This window comes from Corvus moneduloides, chromosome 4, assembly GCF_009650955.1.
Source record: "Corvus moneduloides isolate bCorMon1 chromosome 4, bCorMon1.pri, whole genome shotgun sequence".
NCBI classification, from domain to species: Eukaryota; Metazoa; Chordata; class Aves; order Passeriformes; family Corvidae; genus Corvus; species Corvus moneduloides.
The window spans coordinates 63,144,933-63,167,535 of record NC_045479.1 but is presented as its reverse complement, the minus strand read 5'-3'; the positions used below and the strand labels follow the sequence as shown (position 1 = coordinate 63,167,535).

At 38.6% G+C, this 22,603-nt stretch overlaps 1 protein-coding gene across 11 annotated transcripts in view; it reads left to right on the top strand.

Annotated features, from left to right (window-relative positions):
- MAGI2 (membrane associated guanylate kinase, WW and PDZ domain containing 2) overlaps window positions 1-22,603 on the top strand; it is a 726,260-nt gene that overhangs the window by 572,093 nt on the left and 131,564 nt on the right. For all 11 annotated transcript variants that reach the window (XM_032106792.1, XM_032106787.1, XM_032106785.1 and 8 more), the window contains 2 exons: window positions 1,533-1,654; window positions 3,091-3,273. In XM_032106792.1, coding sequence (XP_031962683.1) covers window positions 1,533-1,654; window positions 3,091-3,273 — 305 coding nt within the window. The remainder of the gene's footprint in view (window positions 1-1,532; window positions 1,655-3,090; window positions 3,274-22,603) is intronic.

The following is a 22,603-nucleotide window of genomic DNA, read 5'->3' as shown; positions in this document are numbered from 1 at the left end:
CTGTCTGAAGAAGAAAAGAAATGAGAGGAACTTTGTCTGCAACATAGACCAAAATTTACTGAAAACTATTAATCAAAATTTTAGAGTATGAGAGTAAGTTAGCAGCCACTTGAGTGAGTTATAGCCATGTGAACAAAGTATCACCTTCAGGATTTATCACATTTACTTCATCTCATTAAATCAAATATTCTTTTACATGACTGAAAGTCTTTTCATTTCATTAACACTAGCCACTAAATCCTATTTTGCAAGTGTATTGCACTCCCACAGGACTTGCTGCATTTCCTCTACCTCCCTTCCCAATGGCAATTACACTTAATTTGTTTGAAGCGGTGGTAGGATCAGAATCCCAAAGGACCTGAAAGGTGCTTAATGTGGCATAAAAGGTCATTTCAGTATAAAAAAAGAGAGACCCTTTTAGGATCTTGGAGTTTTGAAAGTTCCCAGGTCACCTGTCCAAGTGCTTAAAGCCCATGATTGGGATTGGATTTTGAGAAGACCTCAGTAGATAGTAGTAGCCCAGTGACAACAAATAAGGAGTGACATAAGCCTTCCCTTCTGCACATATGTATTTGTTTCCCCAGAACAGTGTTTGAAGCACAAGCCCCTTCTCTTTGTTGTGATTCTATTGTGATCATCTTGCAGATTTGTTCCGTGCAGCCTACTACTTTTGCCTCCTTCAGAAAACATGCAAAACTTATCCCAGGACAAGACTGTAAGATTGCTCAGTGACTGATAAGATGTGTGCTTTAAAGAATTAAAATCAAGGATATGGTGACAGTATGTACTAAACATCACAGTTCTAAACACAATGCAGAAAAATAGTGATGTAATGACAGAGATGTACTTAATGAGCTGTAGTAGGAAATGTAAATCATCAAGAAAAAATGTGTATACTATCTTTTCTTGTGTTTCATATATGACCTATGTAGTTCTAATCTACCATCTAACTTAGTTTCTGCATCTGATTTTTCTGTGCAGCTGAGCAGATACGCACCACAGTATTAAAAAGGAATAATCTTCAATTTATTACCTATGTTAGATTTATTTCTAAATTACCATCATAAAAGCACTCTGTGTTCTAGGCTTTTCTTTTTCTGTAAGTGTGTCAAGTGATTGAATAATTTTGCTTACAACCAATTGATAATACTGCACAAAACTGGTTGAGATCCTTTGAATCATACACAGAACAGTTGTCATGCTGAAGACATGAAAAGCTGTTGCTGTAGCATGTTTCAGCAGTGCTGCTGTTGAATTTGCAGTCCCATGGATCAAAAGCATTTGTCTGTAGCAGAGTGTATTGAAGTGATAGGATGATGCTCACTGCTGTTCATTACACAGGGCACTGGTTGTATATTCTCATCCCCAATGAAATTCTGTGAAATGTAAGGGACACACTCAGGCCCGTTGGGGGTCCATCATGGTTTCGCTCTCTAACCACACATGCATTAGCCACATACAGCACCCTACTGTGAAAATTATCATTTTACCCAACTGAACCTGGTTTTTAATCAAAACCAAATTTTTTCCAGCCACATAAATAGAAGAACTCAATTTGAAAACCCTGTCCTAGAAGCAAAAAGGAAGCTACAGCAGCATAACATGCCCAACGCAGAACTTGGAACAAAGCCTATGCAGGCCCAAGGTTTCCGAGGTACAGTACTATGTCAGCTATCTTAGTTAAGATGAAAGATCCTGCTCTTCTGTTTATGTGACAATGATTTTGTCATAGGCTGATTAAAAGAGTAGTGTTGCCAATTCTCGAAAGGTTATCACCTGTATCTTAGCAATTTTCTCCCTTAAGATGTCCAGATTCCATTAGTTGCAGGACTGATGAGCCAACTAAAACCTTCAGAGGTGCAGAGAAAAAACAGAAAAGTTGAATCTAGTGTTTCCTAAAGGCTGAGAAACTGAAAGCACAATGAGACTCCCAAAGTAATTTTCTCAATAAAATCATAAATTCTGTTCCTGAGAATGTACGACTCTCTCTTGAGCACCTGAGGTTGGCAACACTGAAATACTTAATTGTACTTTCTCTAAATTACTCTTAATTGATGTTTGGTATGTTTCTAAGCTAGCTCATCTAGCAAGTATCAATTAAGTTAAAAGCCTCAAGCACAGTGTTACAGGAGTTTACAAGAATGCAGCCACTTGGTAACATAAAAACTAAAGCGCTCAAAATGAGCTGTATAAGAGCAAACAGTACTGGTATAGACAAATTAATTTTAATGTAAGGTTACAGTCAGAGAATGAGGCTTGTTCTCCTTTGTAACAGTAGAAAGCTCCTCATCAACCTTACCTAGACCCAAATTTGTCCGCCTGCGCCCTGCTCCCAAGAGGTGCCATAGCGTGAATGACCTGTCGCAGTGCCGGCGCGACCCCGCCGGGGCACGCGCGCTCTATGGTACGTCCCCACTGCCGCCAGCCCCACCGCCCTGGGACCGGCTGGGGTCACAAACTCCGCACCTTCCCCAGCCCTCCCTTACCGAATGCGGCACAGGAGAGAAGCATGGGGAGCCACCAGCACCCACACTGCACCCCGAGGCACGCGAGGAGGGGACACAAAGCTTGCACAGCAGTCCATGTGTGTCACTTGTTGGATGCCTAAAGCCCGTGTGTTTGGAGAGGAAAGCTCACCTAATATTTAGCCCTTCTTGGTAACAAATGCAATGAGATACTCAGAGGGGATATTTTCCTCGTTGTGGTTGGGAGGGAAATTATGAAGGACGTATTACTTAGTAGACAAAGCTGAATTTATAGGTTAGGAAAGAGGTTTTTAAATTACCTCACAGATCAGTTTTATTGTTGTAATTATTTTAGCCACACAATATCCACTTCTACATGGATTTCTAATATCAAAGGATATTTATAGCTCTTCATTTATGGCTGATCTGCCATAGATAAGAAATATGTTTTAAGCTTTGTATTAGTACAAGAACTCACAAATATTTTTTCCTGGAATGCCTGCACTCTTTATTTTCTTGTCTTTGATACACTGTCACTTGGTTGCAGCCAGTATTATCTGATGTCTCTGCTGTGTTATGACTAGATCAGAACTTTTGTCTTTCTTGTTTGTGTTGACTGATGTAGAAAAACCACTCTTCACTCGTGATGCATCACAGCTGAAGGGGACTTTCCTCAGCACAACTCTTAAGAAAAGCAACATGGGTTTTGGATTTACCATCATTGGTGGGGACGAACCGGATGAGTTTCTCCAGGTGAAGAGTGTAATTCCTGATGGGCCTGCAGCACAAGATGGGAAAATGGAAACAGGTAATTATGAAGGTTCCTCTGTTCTTTTATATAAGAAATAGAATGAGAAATAGATTTCTGAGTCTCACTCTCTCCATGAATGCATACATTTTCCATATGACTTTCTGTGTTAATATGTAGAAAAGGTAAGTTTCTTGGTAAAACTTTCTTGTAACTTTTCTTTCTAATAAATGCCAAGTAGCTTATTTTTCCCATTTCCCAATATTTTAAGGGAGGAAAGAGCTCTGCATTTTCCTAGATAAAAATGGGATACGGTTTATAAGCTGTTTTTACTTGAGGGAAGTCTGCGTGGAAAGAAAAGAGAGAGAGAGAACACAGACTACTAAGTGCAAATTTATTTCTTTAGAAAGGATGGTTTTGCAAAATAATCAGTTGAGTCTGATCCAATACTGTTCTCATTAGAACCATCACAAGAGTTTTCAGTGTGGCATATGGACACATAGGCATTTTTGTCCTATTAATAAAGAATCTGTGAAAATTCATGAAATAAAAGAAACTTCTCTGAAGAGCTTTAAAGCTGCTCTGAAGATCTGGACCACCACTGCAAACATTTTCATGTTCACAGATTGATAAAGATTGCAAACCACTGTCTGAAAGGTCACATCAGGTCTCTGTATGGATGAAACTCTTTTGAAGGAAGATGAATTCAGTTTCCAAGCAGCTGTCACCTTCCTTAGGAAAAGAAAATCAGAAAATAATAGAACTATTGCAGTTGGCAGGGACCTTCAATCACTAATTCCCTGCTTAAAACAGCACTAACTTTGTGATTGGATCAGGTTTCTCAAGGTCTTGAGAAAATTTCATGAGACACAGATTCCACAGCCTCCACATGGACTCCTGTCCCAGCATTTCACCACTCTCATGGTGAAGACTTTTGCCGAGATGTTGTGGATGCCCCATCCCTGGAAATGTTGAAGGCCAGGCTGGACAGGGCCCTGAGCAACCTGGTCTAGTGGGTGGCAAGGGTAGTAGATGACCTTGAAAGTCCCTTTCAACACAAACCATCCTATTGTTGTGTGATTTTTGTTCTTTAGGTCTGGTTGGGCTTTCCACAGGTGCAGCTGGTTAGTAGGGACTGAAGTACTGTGTTCCTGTGTTTGAGCAGCCCTGTCACTCTGTACCATCTCTTCCCCTCAGTCCTTGTTCCTCAGATAATAAATCATGCTGCACATTGGTAATGAGGCATGCATAGTTTATCCTTCCATTTCTCACCAAGACATTGAAAGAAAGACATGGTAGTTTGAGATTTTTGTTGCCTTTGCAGAAAACCAAGTTCATAGTGGCCAGAGTCACTGTGAAGATATTCTAAACTTTGATAACTAATCATTGTGGATGGATAACAGCAGCAGAGAAGGATCCTTTTAGTGTGTTACAGTACAGGGAGCAGACACAAACTCACACAGGCACAAATGATGCAAGTGGAATAGTCTGAAGTGATTTTTCTGGAAATTTCATTTCATCCTTCTTTTATTGTTGTCAACTTTTTTATCCTAGTCATATCCATATGTCAGAATAAATCACCCTGAATTCTAGTTTATTTTGTAGGACTCTCCAGAACTCTGCAAGTAGGAAGTGTGAAGGTTGTGAAAAGTATTATTTAAAAAAAAACCCAAAAAAAACCAAAACAAACAGAATTTGCTTGAAATTTAATGTTATACCCGGCATGATGTTTCTAATGCCAAATAGATAAACAGAAAATTTATATGAAGAAGTAAAACGTAAGAAAGAAGTAGAATATAGATTTTTGGCACTGATTTTATAAAATACATTCATCTAATAGCTTTTTAATTCTCGGTTCGTGTTGCCATTTTAACTTAATGCAATTTAGTTACCAAAGGCAAAATTTATTAAATTAGGTGATTAAGTGAACAAAGGATACAACGGACTTCCTGAAGTTCAGAAGATTTCAGTGACATAAACTTCATTTTTCCCTAAGATTTTCATACTATCTAATACATGGCATGAGAGCTTTTCCTTATTTGTCATGGTTTAGCATTCTCAAATTAAGCACTCAAATATAGTTACTTGATAAGCCCTCTGGAGTGTGGGCTGGTTATTAGTGAACTTGGTCATATGGAGTTCTTTCCTCTGGAAAACAGTGTATCCTCGAAACTTACTTGAATTTTTATGCTGAAATTGAACATGGGTTTCATAGTACTGATTATGGTCATTATTGTAGTCATGGATTGTGATGAGAACATGTAAGAAAAATGTGCTTTAAAATGCACAGAAATAGCATTGGTTTTATCCTCAGGTAATTAATTCAACTACATTAGGAATGCAAAGCAAAAATGTACATTCAAATATATAATTTTTCTATACTTATGTGACCCCAAACATACAAAATTAGATCTCAGAACAAATTTTGGCCTCAAATGTCTTCATTTTTAAGAAGAGTGACAGATTCTGATGTAAAGTAATTGGAGAATCTCAGACTAAGGATTGTGGCATCTAACATGGTTTCTATGATAAAGTAATTTCTAAATATGGTAATGGTAAACTGAAAAAATATATTTAAGGTCAGCATGTTTATAAAAGCACTGTTCAACAAAGTGCTTGTATTTTCTGATATCAAATCTTTTTCACATTTCCTGAATTAGAATTTCTCTCGCTATTCAGCTATTTTACAATATAATCAGCGGAAGGTATGAAAGTCTCCCAGGTTCTATCAATAGCTTTTTGTTCATAAAGCTGTTAAAATCTTACATTTGAAAACTACTTGAAATTACATAAGTTTCTTTTTGTTTGTTAAGTAGGCATCATTGGATAATGAATAGAGCTTTTAAATTTGATTTTATTTATTCTTTTGATACAAACTGTGTGTTGTTCAATTTATGTGCACTCCAGATATGATCAGAGTCACGGGAAGCTTTGATTAGTGATCGAAACATCATATTGTGGCAATAGGGCATCATAGTAGAAATTCTGAGGGTAGTGACAATGATCTGTGAACAACCTGAGTGTAAGGGATAACCACAGGCAGTGGTGCTCCCAGCTCTAATATAATTCTGGACCCTGTCCCTTGCAAGGCTGCAAGGTGGTTTTGGCCTAGTGGTTATCGAAATCTTCATGCTTCAGACCTGCATTAGATTTGGGGGGAAAAGGAAGAAAAGGCACCATCTCTTTTATCTTACCTAATCTTTGGCCGCAAGCTGAAGACACCAAAGCTGTACTTCAAGCTAATTGTTAAAGAAATAAGCTCACAGAAAACTACCATTGTAGCTTTGGTTTATTTCTCCACCCAAAATCTAATGTAGGGGTCAGGTACAAATGCTGTTCAAAGAGTGAGGCTGTGTAAGACATTGTCACTCTACTACACAAAGTAGTTTGACCTGAAGGTTTCAAAATGGAGCAATTTTGGATTTCATCCTTTGGAACATAGAGCCATAGAATGGTTTGGGTTGGAAAGGGCCTTCAAGATCATCCAGTCCCACCTCCCATACCAGAAACAGGTCCACCTTCCACTAAACCAGGTGGAACTCCAGCATGTGACCACACAGCTTGGTGTCATTGGCAAGCTTCTTGAGGGTAGACTCAATCCCTGTGTCCAAATCACCAACAAAGATGTTTAATGGTGCCTGTCCCAGTACTGACCCCTGAGGAACACTGCTGAAAGCCTGGAAGCCACTGGGAACACAGAAGCAGCTGCCTGACAGTGACCTGGCATTGCTGTGAAACAAAGCAGTGAGGCAAACCGAGAGCACTGAGAGGCAACAAGAGATATCTGAGGTCCTGACAATCTATCAGCACCACTTGGTGCTCAGTGATGGGCACTAAGAGGTATTTATATTTGTCCTAGACCCACAATAAACCTCACAAGCAGACTCAGAGGAACCACATCTCAGTGGATGAGTCAAAAACAACCAAAATTACAATCCTGATCCTATTTGCCAGATGTTTCGGAATTTGTAGGGCTATTATGCCCTCATGTAAATCTAGCATCTCTGCTCTAATGGCTGTTAATAATCCTGAAAATGCCTTTCTAGGACATGTTTTAGCATTTGGAGCTCAATCAAGCTTCTGTATATGAACATTACACTCCACAGCATCTCTGTCTACCTCAGGACAGCCTAGGAGCTGATACCACATTCTTTTCTGGGAGGTTACATTGCTTTGTCTTGTCTGAAGCCTCATGCAGCTGATAGAATACTGTCTATATTTAAGAGGCCCCTGCATTCCATTAAAATGCTGAGTGAACATCACTGGTAAAAGACTGCATCTACATGAAAAGATTTTTGTACAGTGACTGATTTTGACTGACTGCTGTTCTAAGGCAAACAAAGATTTAGGCCTGTGGCTGAGTTAGATAAAAGCTCAAGCTGCAAAGGCAGAAACTCTCCTACAATTCTCAAGGTTATTCAATGGACTGGATAAACTGAAACACTCCCACATAATCATGCTCAGGGAAAGATTCTCACTCTCCACATTTCAGCAAGCTTCATTTCCTTTGCTGAAAGTTTCCAGGGAACAGTTCAAAGACATGGTGCTCAAGTGGTTCTTGGAGTCTGGTGATGACCCTTCTGGATGATGAGTATCTTTGGTCATTGCAGGTTGAACTTTCCAGAAACATAAATGTGTGGTGAAATGTCATAGCTCAACAGTGTGAATCAAGAAAGGGGAAACATATTTTTTCATTTCATCTGCCAAGCATATACTTGGCCAGCTTTAAGATGCTAAATCATCTGTAAACAATGCAGAATTGGGCTTTTTTAGATGTTGTTCTCTCGGGAATGGTAGTTTTTCTATATTGATTGATCTATTTTAGAGATGGAAATTCATAAAGATAAGTTTCAGCTAACAAATATACTTGTCTACAATACAGATGTCTACACCTACCATATAAACAGACATCTATTACTTTTGTATGACTGTGATAGGATGAAGCCTAGAGACAAAAGCTAGGGATTGGTCCCACATCTACCACTCAGAATTTCTACTGCACCTTAGAGATCTCCAAAGGGAATGAGCTGATAGAAATGCTGGAAGGAGTGACCCATGGCCTTGCTGCTGTCTGTGGATGTACTGTCAAGACCATAACAATCTTCTGCATATGATGAATTTTTCAAGAAGTTGAGGTTACTTTAAATGTAAGCAAATTGGAGAAACCACACTTGTTGATCTACAAAGACTTAAATGTTATTATTTAAGTGAGTAAGAGCAAACCCAAAGCCATTATCAGGTGGTTGACCCTACAATGTCACTAGGCTTAGGCAATAATTATCTAGTTTCATTAATGCATACTTTTTTCACAGTAAGGCTAATATCTTACAACCTTTATAAAAAGTGGAGTACTCAAGACAGAAGGAATTGGGGATATCTGCAAAGGATATATTTTTACAAGTTCAAAGAGATCCTTAATTCTGTTCCGTTTATCCATTGTCAGATCATGTGAACAAACCATCATCTCATCTAATGTGAGATCAGCTGAGATACAAGCTGTCTAGTTTGAGCAACAGAAGAGATGAACTATGTATGCACAAAGAATGCCTTCAGTCCAAAGAAGCAAATATGTTAAAATCAAAATCTATGTTTTGGCAGTCATCTGGAAATATTAATACTTTCAGAACATTACTCCAAGTATCAAGACCACACACCACATGCTCTTTTTCAAACCTGTCATGTCCTTCTGATGTACTGTCAGTCAAAACCCAACTGATAATCTCTTTTACAACATTCTCTGCCCTTGGTAGCCTACTGTTTGCCACAGTTGCCATCTCAAGAGGCACACTGACCAGGAGCCTGTCACATACGTGTAGGGCTTGATTTCCACAGTACCACAAGCTGGCTGAAATTTAGTTATCTCACCTGCCTGATACCTCCTTATCCAGTGGCTCTAGAAAAACTGGCCTCCCAAAGTTAAGGCATGGTGTTAGGAGCATGAGAAGCTGGGCTACTAGTTGGGCTGCTGAGGAAGCACTATCTTTTCATTGCTGTTATGCCTCCCCAGGCTAAAACACTCCATTAATATGCACCAAGGCCTCATGAAATGTCAGTCTTGCAGCTGCAAGCTGGTTCCAGGTGAGACAGGACTGTGAGAGCAGAGCAGCACATACAAAACCAGCTTGTATTATCAGCTTCCCTTACTACCCCTGCTTTATTTGGAAGCTAGGATGTTTTATCTGATGTTTTAGTCTAGCTGAGACTGCACATCTCTCTCTGTCTCCATATGTTGCTAATCATCCCATGGAGTTCAGAGAACGAAAATTAACTGTTTGGAAAGTAACTAACAGCAATAACACAAATTACTTCAGGCATCAGAGAGAGTGATTTCTCCCACCCATGTTAGGCCAGTCAGTGTGAATTTGTGTTATATTTACTGCTTGTATTCCAGCATCCTCCAGGCAGATGATGAAATGGTGCAAAGCACAGCAGAAGTACTATATTTGCATCAGATACAACCAAAATCTACAGTTCCTTCCACCAGTGGTGCTGGTTACATTTTCTTGTTTGTGAGACATACGAAGAGTAACTATTTGTTAAAACCTCAGCCTGGTTTTTCAGTACCAGTCTTCCTCTTTCATTTCACAATTTAATTTGGTTTTTTAAGTCAAGGAGATTGAGAGGAACCACAGAGGAGATTTTCTGGAACCACAATGTGAGTGCTTTGGTTTTTACACCAGACATGAGGACGGAGTTAATAGATGCCCAGCTAATTCATAGCTAAAACAAACAGATATAACCTTTTTTTTCCCCTTTTTGTAGCACACAGCATCCCATTTAACTTTATATTTTATTTCTCACCATAAAAAATTGCACATCATATAACTAATGCCAAAACCATTCAAGAGGCATAGTTAAAATTAACCCTGTTTTAACAATCTATCAGTATTGTTGGTCCTCACAATTTTAACCTGAGTCTCTATGTAACCAGAAATCTTTAAAGCAAAACTGTTAATTAATTGTTTGTTCTTTAAAGGGGACTAAATGTGAATCTTAAATTTTACAGGATAAATCTTCTATTCCCCTGTCACAGAGAAAAGTGCTGAAGCATGACCACATTATATTTAAGGGGTTTCACACATGAAGAAAAGAAAAAAAATGCCAGTCTTATTATTTATTTGATATCATATATTAAGACTCACTTTCACTGTGGAAATGGATATGACTTGTGGTTTTAAATGTGTGATGGTGACAGTAAACCTAATACCTGCCTCTTAGGAATATTAATAGCAATTAAGAGATTCTTTTTCAATTCCCCTTTTTTTCATATTTTAAGGCAGGCAATTCATTGAGTTCTCCATGTAATTAGAAAGATCAGGAGGTAGTACTTAGGTTGCTAGAAATTTTTTGTGTTTGTGCTACTTTTTTCTAAGATTGATTTTCCATTATATTTTTTATGTTTCTATGGCTTTCACATAACTTGGTATCTGTAAATTTCTCCTTATGTTAACCAAAGGACTAGGAAAAGTGCCTACTTTTGTCACAAAGTTACTGAATTTTAGTCTCCATGAGGTTTTATTTTAATGTTTCCTTCATATTTTCCTTCTTTTGATACTCACTATATTGTGAGGTATTCATTGAATGCTAGCCAGGACAGAGATGAGCCTAGACTAAAAACAGTATCCATATTTTGTATACCACACACTATTACTGTCTATACCTGGGGTCTTTGTGTGTACCTTGTCAGATTTTTTAGTTGGCTGGTGTGAAATCCATACCCTTGTGTTCTCTCTGAGTTGCAAAAAATCCACATGTCGGTATCTGTTCTGCCCGATAGAGCTTGAGTCTGTGCTGCCTCTCCGAGCTACTGAGCATTGTTAAGTACTGCCTACAAACAGACATTCCTCGAGATATGAAGAGAGCTTTTGATTCTTTTTAGCCCTGTCATTTGTCTATTCCCTTGAAGTCTTCAATTAAAATTATTTATGCAAACTGAAAGAGCAATTGTAGCAGAGCATCTAAGCTGGACTTCAAAATGCTTCTGAAAATGAACAGTGTGTTGTTTAAGTCACAGGAACAATTTTTTTAAAAATTCTTGGGAAATTCTTCTCTCCACATCACACACTGTCTCACTTCATGAGATGATTCTGGGCTTGCATTGTTAGCAAAAATGGAGCTCTGTGGTCTCTGACTCCATATCTTGAGGTTTAGTCCTAAAGTCTGCCATAATGTAGAAATTTTGGGAATCTTCTATCTCAAGTTTTAGGCTTAGTACCTTAACTCAAGGTGGTTCAAAGCAAGACAGTAAGGAAGATATATCCACAAGAAGGGTGGCAATAGGGAGGAAAATGTTTCCTCCAGGAGGTTTCTGAGACTACCAATATGTGGGGGCAGTTCAGCTGCATAAACATAGGTGTCCAGTGGCATTAAAGGTTCCAGGGATCCCACTTGGCCTCCTCCTGCCTTTCCAGGCAGCACTCTCTTGTAAGTCAGATGTGGTACCTGCAGGTCACATATATCTCAAATGCCAAAGGCTCTTTCAAATGACATTAGACACCTCCTTCAACAACCTCATTCCTCCTTCAACAAGGAGTGTGTTAATAGACCCCATTGGTTTTCCTTATCATCTATTAGAGATTGATTAATTACTGTAATAATAATCCTTTTCTGACAGTTTTAAGAGTATTTGTTTCCCCTGGCCTAATTCAAAACTAATATTTGTGGTTTTATGAATACTTAAAAGAAGCAACAGAAACCCTTTTAAAATTAATAGGCTTAATTCTTTCTCATGTAACTATTCAGACAACAACATTATAAGAAGTCTGATGATTGAGTTCAACCAAATACTGGGGATTATAAATTCATTTTCATCTCTAGCGCTTACAATATTTTGCTTCATATATTATTGGTACCATAAAGAATATGCCAATATTAGGATTGAATATTATACATGTAATTTGTTTTCTTTCCTGTGGTGAATTTTCTTCAAAAGTCATTTTGAAGTGAGTCGCTCATTTTTTTCAAGTCCACATATTACACAGAAATGCAGGAGAATCTGAAAAGAACACCAATCTTTCATTTTGCTTTGATAAAATCCATATTTATACACAGGAGACAACTCATAATACACTTGGTTTATGGCACTTATTTCATTTTGAAAGAAGTTCACATTTGACACTATGTTTTGATCTATGTTTATCAGTCCCAAGAGTGACAACGTGTGCTTGCTACTTGAAACAGTAAAATACTGGACATGTAAATAGGTGAAATTCTGGATTATGTAACCATAAGCCACATAATCCTCTGCAGGAGAGAGTATGTGAACAGGTCTGCTTATATGTGATAAGTTTTTTCTAGTATTTAAGCCATTAGAGCAACTCTTCCAGCACAAGCTATAGAAAGCTGAAGATACTTGGTTAGAGATGGCTGAGCTCTGTCCAGCCATGCTAGATTCCACATGTACAGCACTTACTGTCTTTTATCCAGCTGTTTCAGCTTTGACCAGATTCTCCCTGCAGTTATGTTTTTGTTTAACCCAGGAACCAACGGTGAAGTAATTTAATGGGAAGGGAGGGCATAATGGAAATACGATCTATGATAATACAAAAATCCTGTCTCTTATGGACAAATGCAACACGAACCATAAACACAAGACATACACAACCTGTTTAACCTAAGGCATGAGCCTCAGTCTCTTTTATAAAAAGAGTCAATGGAGACCTTCTGGTGCTCAAAGGTGCTATATGTTTAGCAGAAAATGAGATCATACAGAAATCAAGAAATATGGTAAAGTAAAATGTGAAAGAGTAAAGGTGAAAAAGCAAAGAGGCTATTTGGACACAAATTACTCAAGTATTTGCAGTCTTGCATTCTTTTTAGTTCAAGGTCTGACTCCATGGAAAAAATGGCCACAAAGATCAAAAGCATAGGGAAGGATACTAAAACTATGTCATACTTATTTCAGTATGCAAAATACAAAGGCAAAAAAAGTTAAATTATTTATTCTGTCCACTATCACCTCCTAATACACCTTTATGCAATTTTAGTGTTCATATTGTCATAAACACTTGTGTATGACTGGTTCTAGGAAGCCCATAAATTCATTCTTCAGTATGAACTTCATCATGCAAAATCTGCAGATTCTGCCACTAGGACATTTTACATAGACCAGGAGATGATAAATATATTACCATAAGCCTGGTATTTATTAGGACAGTTTTTGTAAGTTTTGCAAGTTGCACCTTGAGTAAGCAGTGTGTGCTGAACTCAGTGGCTGCCAAAAATGCTGCAGTTGCAGAAATTACTTTTCTTCTATCGGATTAATCTGTCTCACATGATTTGGCTATTTGTATGAACAGACAAAAATATACATTGAAAGTAATAGTCATCCTCTTCTCATGTACTATTTCATTCAATAAATAATGACATCTTGTTTCTTAAGAAGAATGATGTATGAAGTCAGAAGGAGGTCTCACTATATAAAGAGATGACAGGGAAAGTGAGAATTTAATACTGCATGATGAAAATAATCTAGAACTGTACTTTTCAATATCATCAACCATGCCACATTTAATTTTCTTTTGGTTTGGCATATAGGGCCTTATTATACAATTTAATTATCAAAACAAAAAGTATTTATCTGAGTTTCAGATTTTCATTTTCATTTTGTATTAAAAAATTAATAGATTTGTGCAACCAGATACAATCTGTATCTATATTAAAATCTGAGAGTTCAGAAATTCCCCACATTTTTTGGCTTTAACCATTGAGAACAAATTTTAAACTCTTCAGGACTTTAAGAATAAATTAAGTAATTAATTTTAAGATAAAATTTCTTCTGTATATTTAGAATGGGAAATATCTTTGTTGAAAGTTAGCAGACATTTTGCTTGAACAAATTTGTTTACATCTATGTACCTGAATTTCCCCATCCAAAAGGAGAAATAGTCATTTTAGAACTTAGTGAAGTCCAATAATTATTGAAGTTAGCAACTCCCATCATAACTGCTAAAAATGTTAGTGAAGAGAAGCCTAATGGAGTGCAGCTTGAGGTATTAAGGCCAAATACAGTCAAAGTCCAACTGAGCAATGTATATTAAAAGAAAAAGCTGTTCTCAATCGCACGTGGATCAGTATTTTTGTCAGTGTTGAGTTTTATAATTTGATGTGTGGCATGAAGTAAAACTATCCAGAGTTAAATTAGAGATGACAAAACATTTCCAGGCATATAAATCATATTTGAGGAGCTTTGCAAACCTTTAACTAATGGGGAGTTACAGAGACATTTGAGGCAATTTTATTAGAAGTTCACTTCTAAAACCATCTTTCACTGTCTGTTGCCAGAATCAGGATATTAGCACAGATGCACCTCTCATCTGACCCTGTTTAGCTGCTCACGTAGCCTTTGTAAGAAGAGCAAAGTTTGTTCCAGCACTTATGCAACTGCCTCTTTGTAATTGATGATTCTGACATTTAAAAAATGGCTTGTTTGTTTAAAGACCTGTAATGAAAATTTCTGAATGACATAAGGAGCACTTTTCTGACTAGGAGGCGGGCATGAAGTGAATCCTGATGGAAAGTGAGAAGCCCCTGGAAAAATTCTTCCAGCTTTTTCCCTCTCTGCCCCACAAAGGTATTCTCCCGTCCGGCAGTCACATAAGAGTGATGTTGTCTCTGAGTCGGTGGATGGTGGTGGAGCTCGAGGTGCCCTGCTGCTCCCGAATGCTCTGTGTTTGCAGCAGTGGGAACTGCCTGGGCACTGCTTGCCCCTCCTCAGCTCCTCCTTCAGCAGGTACCAGAGGGAATCGGGGCCACGTTGGTGGAGCCAAGGTCCCCTAAAAACTGCTCTGCTGCCATGCCCAGATAAGTGAGGGCTATGTACAGGAGCTTAGACAAATTCTTGGTGTCTGGAGCTTCAGTGTTTTGCCAGGTCTCAGCTATCAGCCTCAGGGGGTGACTGGCTTGTGGAGAGGGGAGAAGTGGGTCCAATCTCCAGAGGCTGGGTGCAGAACAGGGAGAAAACTGACTGGACTAGGATATGCTGAAGCTGAAGATGAGATAGTTTGTTTTTGTTCTGTGGGGAGGCAGGGAGAAAAGGCAGTAATTTTATGCTAGAAATGGCTGGAGAGTGGGTGTTTCTATGCATGTGTGAGCATGTAGGAGGCAGGAGGGGGAGGGCAAGGTACTAAGGAAAAGAAGAAAGGAGCTCTGCAAGAAAGGTCTGAGAGCAGTGATGTGAGTACAGATCTTTTAAACACTGGCAGTTTCACTCCTTTTGGTGTATTGCCTTCTTTTTCAGCTCCAAATTGAAGTAAATTACAATTCTTTGTATTAAACTAATCTCTTCTGCATTAAAATCAGCATCATTGTATGTAGTATTTACTGAGACTTTCTCTGCCGTACTGAGCTATTACAGCTGGTGTGGGGTCAGCGGCTCTGACCCAGGAAGAGGTGACCGGTCCGGGGAGATGGTCCCGAAAGGAATCGCCTTCCCGAGGCCCGGTGTCTTCCCTCAGCAGCTGGCAGGAGGGCCCTTGCAGAGACTGTCAGCTCTTTAGTGATTATCAGCTCGTGATTCCAGCTCAGCTCTGCAGGGCAGCCTCCAGGCCAAGCCAGACCAGAGAGAGAGACGAGAGGCCCGTGTGGCTGGTTCCGCACGAAGGTAGTTTTATTGTTGGTCCCCTCCGGCGAAGGGGAAAGCCAGGGACGAGAACCCTCTCTGAGAGCCACAGGGGCCAGAGGGCTTGCTTTTATAGGGATACAGGGGATGGGTGAAGACCAATGGGTTACAGAGGATCTGGGATGGGTGAGGACCAATGGGTTACGAAGGATCTGCATAGGGTTTCCTAAAGGATTGTGGGTCTGTCTTTTCTTGCCGTGACCAAAGAAGTGGTTGCCTTTCCAGGGAGTCCTGCTGGGCGATTGTGAAATCTCTTATCTCAGCAGAGATCCCTCCAGGGCAGAGGCTGGGCATACCCCACACTGAGCATCACCTGTAGTACTGCTGGGGAAAAGTCAGATAATATTGGACACCCTTTCTTGATAGCTGTTCCTTGAGAATTTATTCATAGGCTAAAAGTCAGTCATGCAGCATCTTAGATTATGCTGCTGTTCTTTGTGATCTCTTCTATTCCACTTTTACATAAGCAAAATAACGTCTCAATTAGCAAAGGCTATCATCAGTTCATGATTGCTGGCCTGAAATCATGCCTTTGAATCCTGAAAACCCATCAGTTCTGAAGAAGCTGTCAGAGCTAAGCCTGTAACATTATGAAGGGCTGAAAGAGCACAGAAAAAAATTGGTTGTTTTGTACTGGGGTGATTCAAAAAAGGCATCAGAAAGAGGTGGGAAACTGGAAAATTAGGAAATTGAGGTAATGATGAGAATCTGTCAGTGCTTTCTTGTAAGGGGGAAGTGGAGAAACATCGTTCGTGAGTGAAAGACACACTAGATATGGTGGGCAGCATTAATCATACCCCTATCACTATCATGTTACCAGGATTATTTTCCTGGTATGTGGCAGAGCCTCAGCCAGCACTCTTGGTAGTCATCTTGTTTGTGGATTCTGGTTGACTTTCTTCCACTGAAATCTCCACAAAAGTCTGTGTGCCACACAGCAGCCTGGTGTGCTCAGGCAGGCTTTCCTCAGGCAATTTAAGAGGAAGACATCCAGCCACAGCAAAGACACTGCCTCCTGTCAGACCTTGTCACTGGCACTAGAAACCACACGTGTACTTAACCTTGTTTATTTAACAAGTGGAATTGAGGGTAGATTGCCAAATTCCACAGGAAATTTATGCAACACTGCAGTGCTACACGTGGTATGAAAATATTGATCACGTTTTATGTATAAACACATTTTGTGTTTATACTTTTAATATCACTTAAGAAGGTTGTATTATTTTAGTGGGACGGAGTTGTTCTAACACAGATAGGGGAAGTCGAAAACACTCATATCATCTCTGGTCATTTTCCAGGCAGGTCACAATGGCAGCATCATTACTCAGAGTTCAAAAAAGCTTCCTTTTTTTGCTAGATTTTTTTTTTTTTAATCTTTTTATTCTGACCTGTTCCAATTATTTTCTGCATATCAGACAAGAGTGTATTTTTTTAGGCCAAACTTGGTTGTATCAAAAGATGCTGTTGACTATTATATAAGAGATTCTAGTGTTTCTAGCACAGTTGAAAAATAGTTCTGAATTGTTTGGAGAAATAGGGATAATAAGAATTGTACTTGAGAAATTGTTTGTGTCAAAAACTCTACTCCAACCAAGGTGCTGAGCAGATGGATTTTTATTTCATACTGTGCAGTGTTGTAAATACTATGTTTCAATAGTCCATTCAGTTCTGAAAGCAGGATTGTGATACTTTAATCATTTTGTTTGCTACAAGAATAATGAATTCATCTTTGCTAGGTCATAATACTTATCATTTCAAGTCAACTGGAAGTAATATTTTTCCAAAAATGTTGGAGGGATGTTAAAAAAAATTCAAATTGAAAATATTATGAGCTTAAGAGCATTCTATGAAGAAACAAAATCACAATGTTTCTAATTTTTAGAGGGTTTTTTAATTTAACTATTCCAGAAAAATTGCCACAGACTGAGAAAGTCTTCTACCTAACCCCAAGCTAGGTGTGATCAGCCTGGTCCCAGGGATATAGGATTTCATCTTTTCCACATAAAAATATATCCACACTTAGATTGTAGTCTCACTTTGCATGTGTGTGTCAGAATCGGGAGCTAATTTTTTCTCCAGTATGAATTCTGTGTTGAACATGGTTTACCACAGGCTGACAGGAAACCCAGGCTTTCCCTGATTTGGGTCTCCAGTTGGTTGTGCAGAAGTGGCAGTGGCCATGGCAAGCCACATCAGGCTGGCTCATGCTCTGTCTCTCTCCCCCTCTCCTCTCTCTCTCCCTCTCTATCTCACATAACTGAAAACCCAGCTGTGGGGGAAACAGCCAGGCCAAGTACAGTAAAAAGGAGGGACTAGAACAAAGACCCTGTAGCAAAGAATAAAATATAAAGTGTCATCTCAATAAAGACTGTATGAGAATCTGTTTGCACAATGCAAACACAATCAAGACAGTGTAGACAACCTTTAATCTATCATTTTCCAAAAGATTACCCCAAATTTGAAGTATATAATAAGAATCGTAAAAGGTACTTGAAACAATCTCTCTCAGAGTCAAGACTGGAAGGAGAAAGTCAGTGTGTTTAGTCAGTTTCTGACAGCCTTCCCATGGCAATGCAAGCAGCCCTGTCCAGTGGACAAGCAGAGCCATGCATAATACCTGTACAGTATAATTGCATCCACTTCAACAGACTGCAGCAAGATTTATACTCTTTCTTGCAGTGACAGCAAGTTCTTCTCCCAGCTATTAGAAATTACAGGAGATACAACTTTTTTGTGACCTCTGTATACTGCAAGAGCAGGGTTTAGGGACAGGCTGAATATAGAACCTACTCCTTCAGAGTAATTTAAATTTCTCATGCACCATAGCCTTACTATTTTATTACTATTATTTATCTAAACAGATATTATTTTATATCCTGTTTTATCTGTAAAAGAGAAAAATCACATTAAGCTCATATAATTTTCACTCCTTTTTCTTTCATTTCTTTGCATTTCAGTCAATTTGATGCAACAGTATTATTCTTCCATTAGATGAAGGCACACCTCGTATTTTTGTGTTTGAATTAGGCAGTGCATCTGTCTTTTAATGTGAGATAGCAAGATATTTGAGGAAATTGCAGAATGCTCATGTAACTAATTTCTCTTTTAATGGCAACAGTTTTTAATCTCTTTCACATCTTGTTGGTATCTAAGCACATCTGGATTTTACTTAGGTATTCAAAATCGTCGTTATGCCTCAAGAGCATTCTTCCCAAATGGATTCTGTTTGTGCCAGTGAAAAAGAAGAATATATTGTCATTCATCTTAAACAGTCTCGCTTTTGCAGATTCCCGTTAACTACAAAATAACTACTACAAAAATAACCATACAGACAAGTACTCATTCTACTTTTCGTGTTGGGGAAAGGGCAAGACTCCTTTTACAGAAGAAATGTAGAGGGTGGGGAGGAGAGAGTTGAGAAAATAGTTCTAATCCAAAGTAGAACCTTCCAGTGGAACAGAAGCACATCTGTTATGTGCAAACAGAAGCATGGGCATGCAGAAGGCTTGCAACTGGACCTGAACCTCATCTTTGATATTACAAATTTTAATGATATTTTTTTTGAATGACAGGATAAAGTCATTAGTAGGTTTGGGGACCATGCTGTTTGTAAGATTATCTATGGACAGGCAAGGACTGTGCAAATGCAGAAATGCCTTTCAGCTTCCTTGGCCAGCATGGGGGACAGTAGGCACTGATATCAGAGGCATTTGTCTCACAATTTCTTCACATCATTTTATTTCTCCTTCCATTGCTGATAGTATTTGGTTTTTCTCTATTTCCGTGTCACTTAATTGACATTATCTGTTCCACTATTCCCTTGTACTAGGCTGGCTTTGAGGGATCTCTGGTGCTATGGGGCTCTTTCTGATAGCAGCAGCCTAAAACTGGACCCAGGGACAGATGCGCTCCGCTCTGTCAGGGTGAAGGCTGTCCTGTGCCTTCAAGCCCAAGTGAACATAACTGGAAGAAAATGAGCCACCTCTGCTTATCAGAAGCTCTGCACCAGAGAAATAGCTATGCTTGCTGTTCTATAAATTCCAGATTGCCTCAGAATCCAAAACATGCTCTCCATTTTTTAGACTGGAGGGACCACTTACTCTCCTTCTAAATCAGTACTGTTTTTGAAGCTAGCTGAAGATATATGAATAAGTGTGAAAATATGCATACTTCTGTTTTCCAAAAGTACCTTTTAGATGAGTTCTACTAGGTGGAGTTGTGGTATTCAGCATTTAGTTTGCAGCTCATTGCAATAAATCTGGGAGGACAGTGAAGTCAGAGAACGAAAATATGGTCACTGTTAATATCAAAGTTACTGTCCTCTCTTTTTATGGTGTCTGTCACATAAGAAATAAGCACACTGAGAAGAAGCACTCACACTAGTTATCCCTAGCATCTTGAATAATTCATAGAAGTAGTGTTAGAAATTGTGCTATAGGGACATTAACAACATGGAATCACTTTAGTTTTTTTTTCATAAACCCCTTCTACTGTCTCAGTTAATCAGAATACTCCTTGCCATGGGAATGCTAGCAGTGCTGTTACAATAGTTTTGGCATAAGAGATACAAATACACATCTTTTTGGAAGGATTGTGAAAAGACTGGATAGTTTCATTCTCAATAAAAATAAAATTGTAGAACTTTTCAGAATTTTTTTCTTCACTGTGTTTAATTGTAATTCCACTTATTCATTAGCCCTGAAAGCCTTGAAAATGTTTCAATAGCAGTTTACAGTATCACAGGCTCACTAGACATTTAATGCATTGATTGATTGGTTCATCTTTATGTGTGTAAAATTTGTCAAGGCCAAACAATTTTTGGATTCCTTGGTGAAAATGGCTAAAGGACTGTCAGTTTCAAAATTATGCAATTCTTTCTTCTAAATACTAATTGAAAACATAATGTATCAGCTATTAATGGTATAAAATTAGGGAAAAATTATATTTTGTAATTATAATATTTAGTACATTTTTATCAATTATTTTAAAATCTTGTTCTATTTTGGGTATTGGTTTATTGTTCTTTATTGTTTATTGTATTGAACAGGTATTAAGTCTCCCTGATACATCATCATAAAATCCATGAAATCAAAATGCACTAGGTCAAAGAAACACTGCAGTCATTCACCCAGCAATGCTTCACTTTACTATTAGGACAACATTATTTATGGTGATGTCTCTCTTGTTAGTGTCAGCAGCCCCATCTCTGGTTTGAGTGATTTACAAAGACAGTTTTGGGTTTCTTTTCTGAACTTGTAGTTTGTAATAAATGCAGAGAGAGCTAAAATAGACAAGAAGCTGTACTTTCATTTTTATATCCCGAGCTGTTTGGGGTTTTTTTAGTTTGATCTTAGGTACCTGAGTTTCTCTGATTATAATCCCCATTGAAAATAATAACTGTGTAATTTCACTGTATTTCTAAAATTTGCAGTTGACATATAAGCATCTGACACCTGACTGTATTTTTTGTCTGGAAACCATTTTCTGGTAGTGCCTGTATGTGAGCATTGCTTGCATACAAGTCTGAAAAATTAATAATTTTATCCTTAAAATGCCATAAGAAGCAGAAATAACAAAAGGAGTTTTAATGTGAATTGCCATCCATTTTAAAAACATTAACTTTTCGAGCAGGATTCACTAGTGTACTCCAGTCTGTTTGTGCCTTCCTGAAGCAGGACAGAGATTTTAGACAGGCAGCCAGTTAGGGTATTTTTAAAGACAGGGAAGAACAGAGCACCCGGTGCACAGCTTCTGCTTTCTCTATCACTCTGCTGCTGGCATTCTTGTCCCACATTCCTCCTGCTCCTTCTATTCCTGTAACCCACAGCACACACTCTCATCCATTGCTCACCCTTAGTTATCCCCGGTCTCCAGCATGCTGCATCCATTAACACATGGCACTCTTGCCCTTCTTTGTGCACTTCTCATGCAGCATTTCTAAGAAGGAAGTTTATGGAGTGGCTGTCCCAGTTCCCTCCATTTTTACAGGCTTTCCAAAGAAGAGGAAGTTGTGCATATAATATGCTTGAGAGAACTTTTCCATGAATCACCTTCTACCACTATGGCTACCATCTCCAATGGGATGGGCGGCTACAGCTTGATCTCGGTTTTTGATGGACATAAAAGCAATAGACTCTCAGGACGGATGGTGCCACCTACTTTGTCAGGAGCAGGATAGAAATACTGCATGGTAGCAAATGACATTAAGTGGTAGCCTTTTGAGGAAAAATTAGATACAATGACAATTTTGGGAAGGTCTTTTTAATTACAGGCCACCCTTGAAATGATTCACAGGGAACATTGGGAGATGGCAGGCATAGTGTGAGACTGCTTTTTTCATGGTCTGAACAAATAGTTTGATATGGCATCACAGTCATTCATAATAACACATTTTAATTTACTTTTATTCATTAGCTAATTAACAAATTGATACATTTAGACATCCAGAAAATTAATTCTTTTCTAAAGAGGAAGATATGGCGTGTTCTCATACATAACAGGCTTAATGCCCCTTTATATATAAGATCTCAGATTTGACTTCTGGACGGCAATTGATGTATCCATATTGCAGCACAGTTTGTGGCAAGTGTTGTGATCTAAACATTCAGCTGAACCCCTACATTGCACTCAAAAATGTTGGAGTATTTGCCCTGCAATGGTATTGTTATTGGTCATATATTTACTGCAGTGGAAGTGAAGTCCCAACAGTATTGTGACTCCTCAGTGCTATAAACCATACAAAAGCACCACAAATTCTCCTCTCTCTCAGAA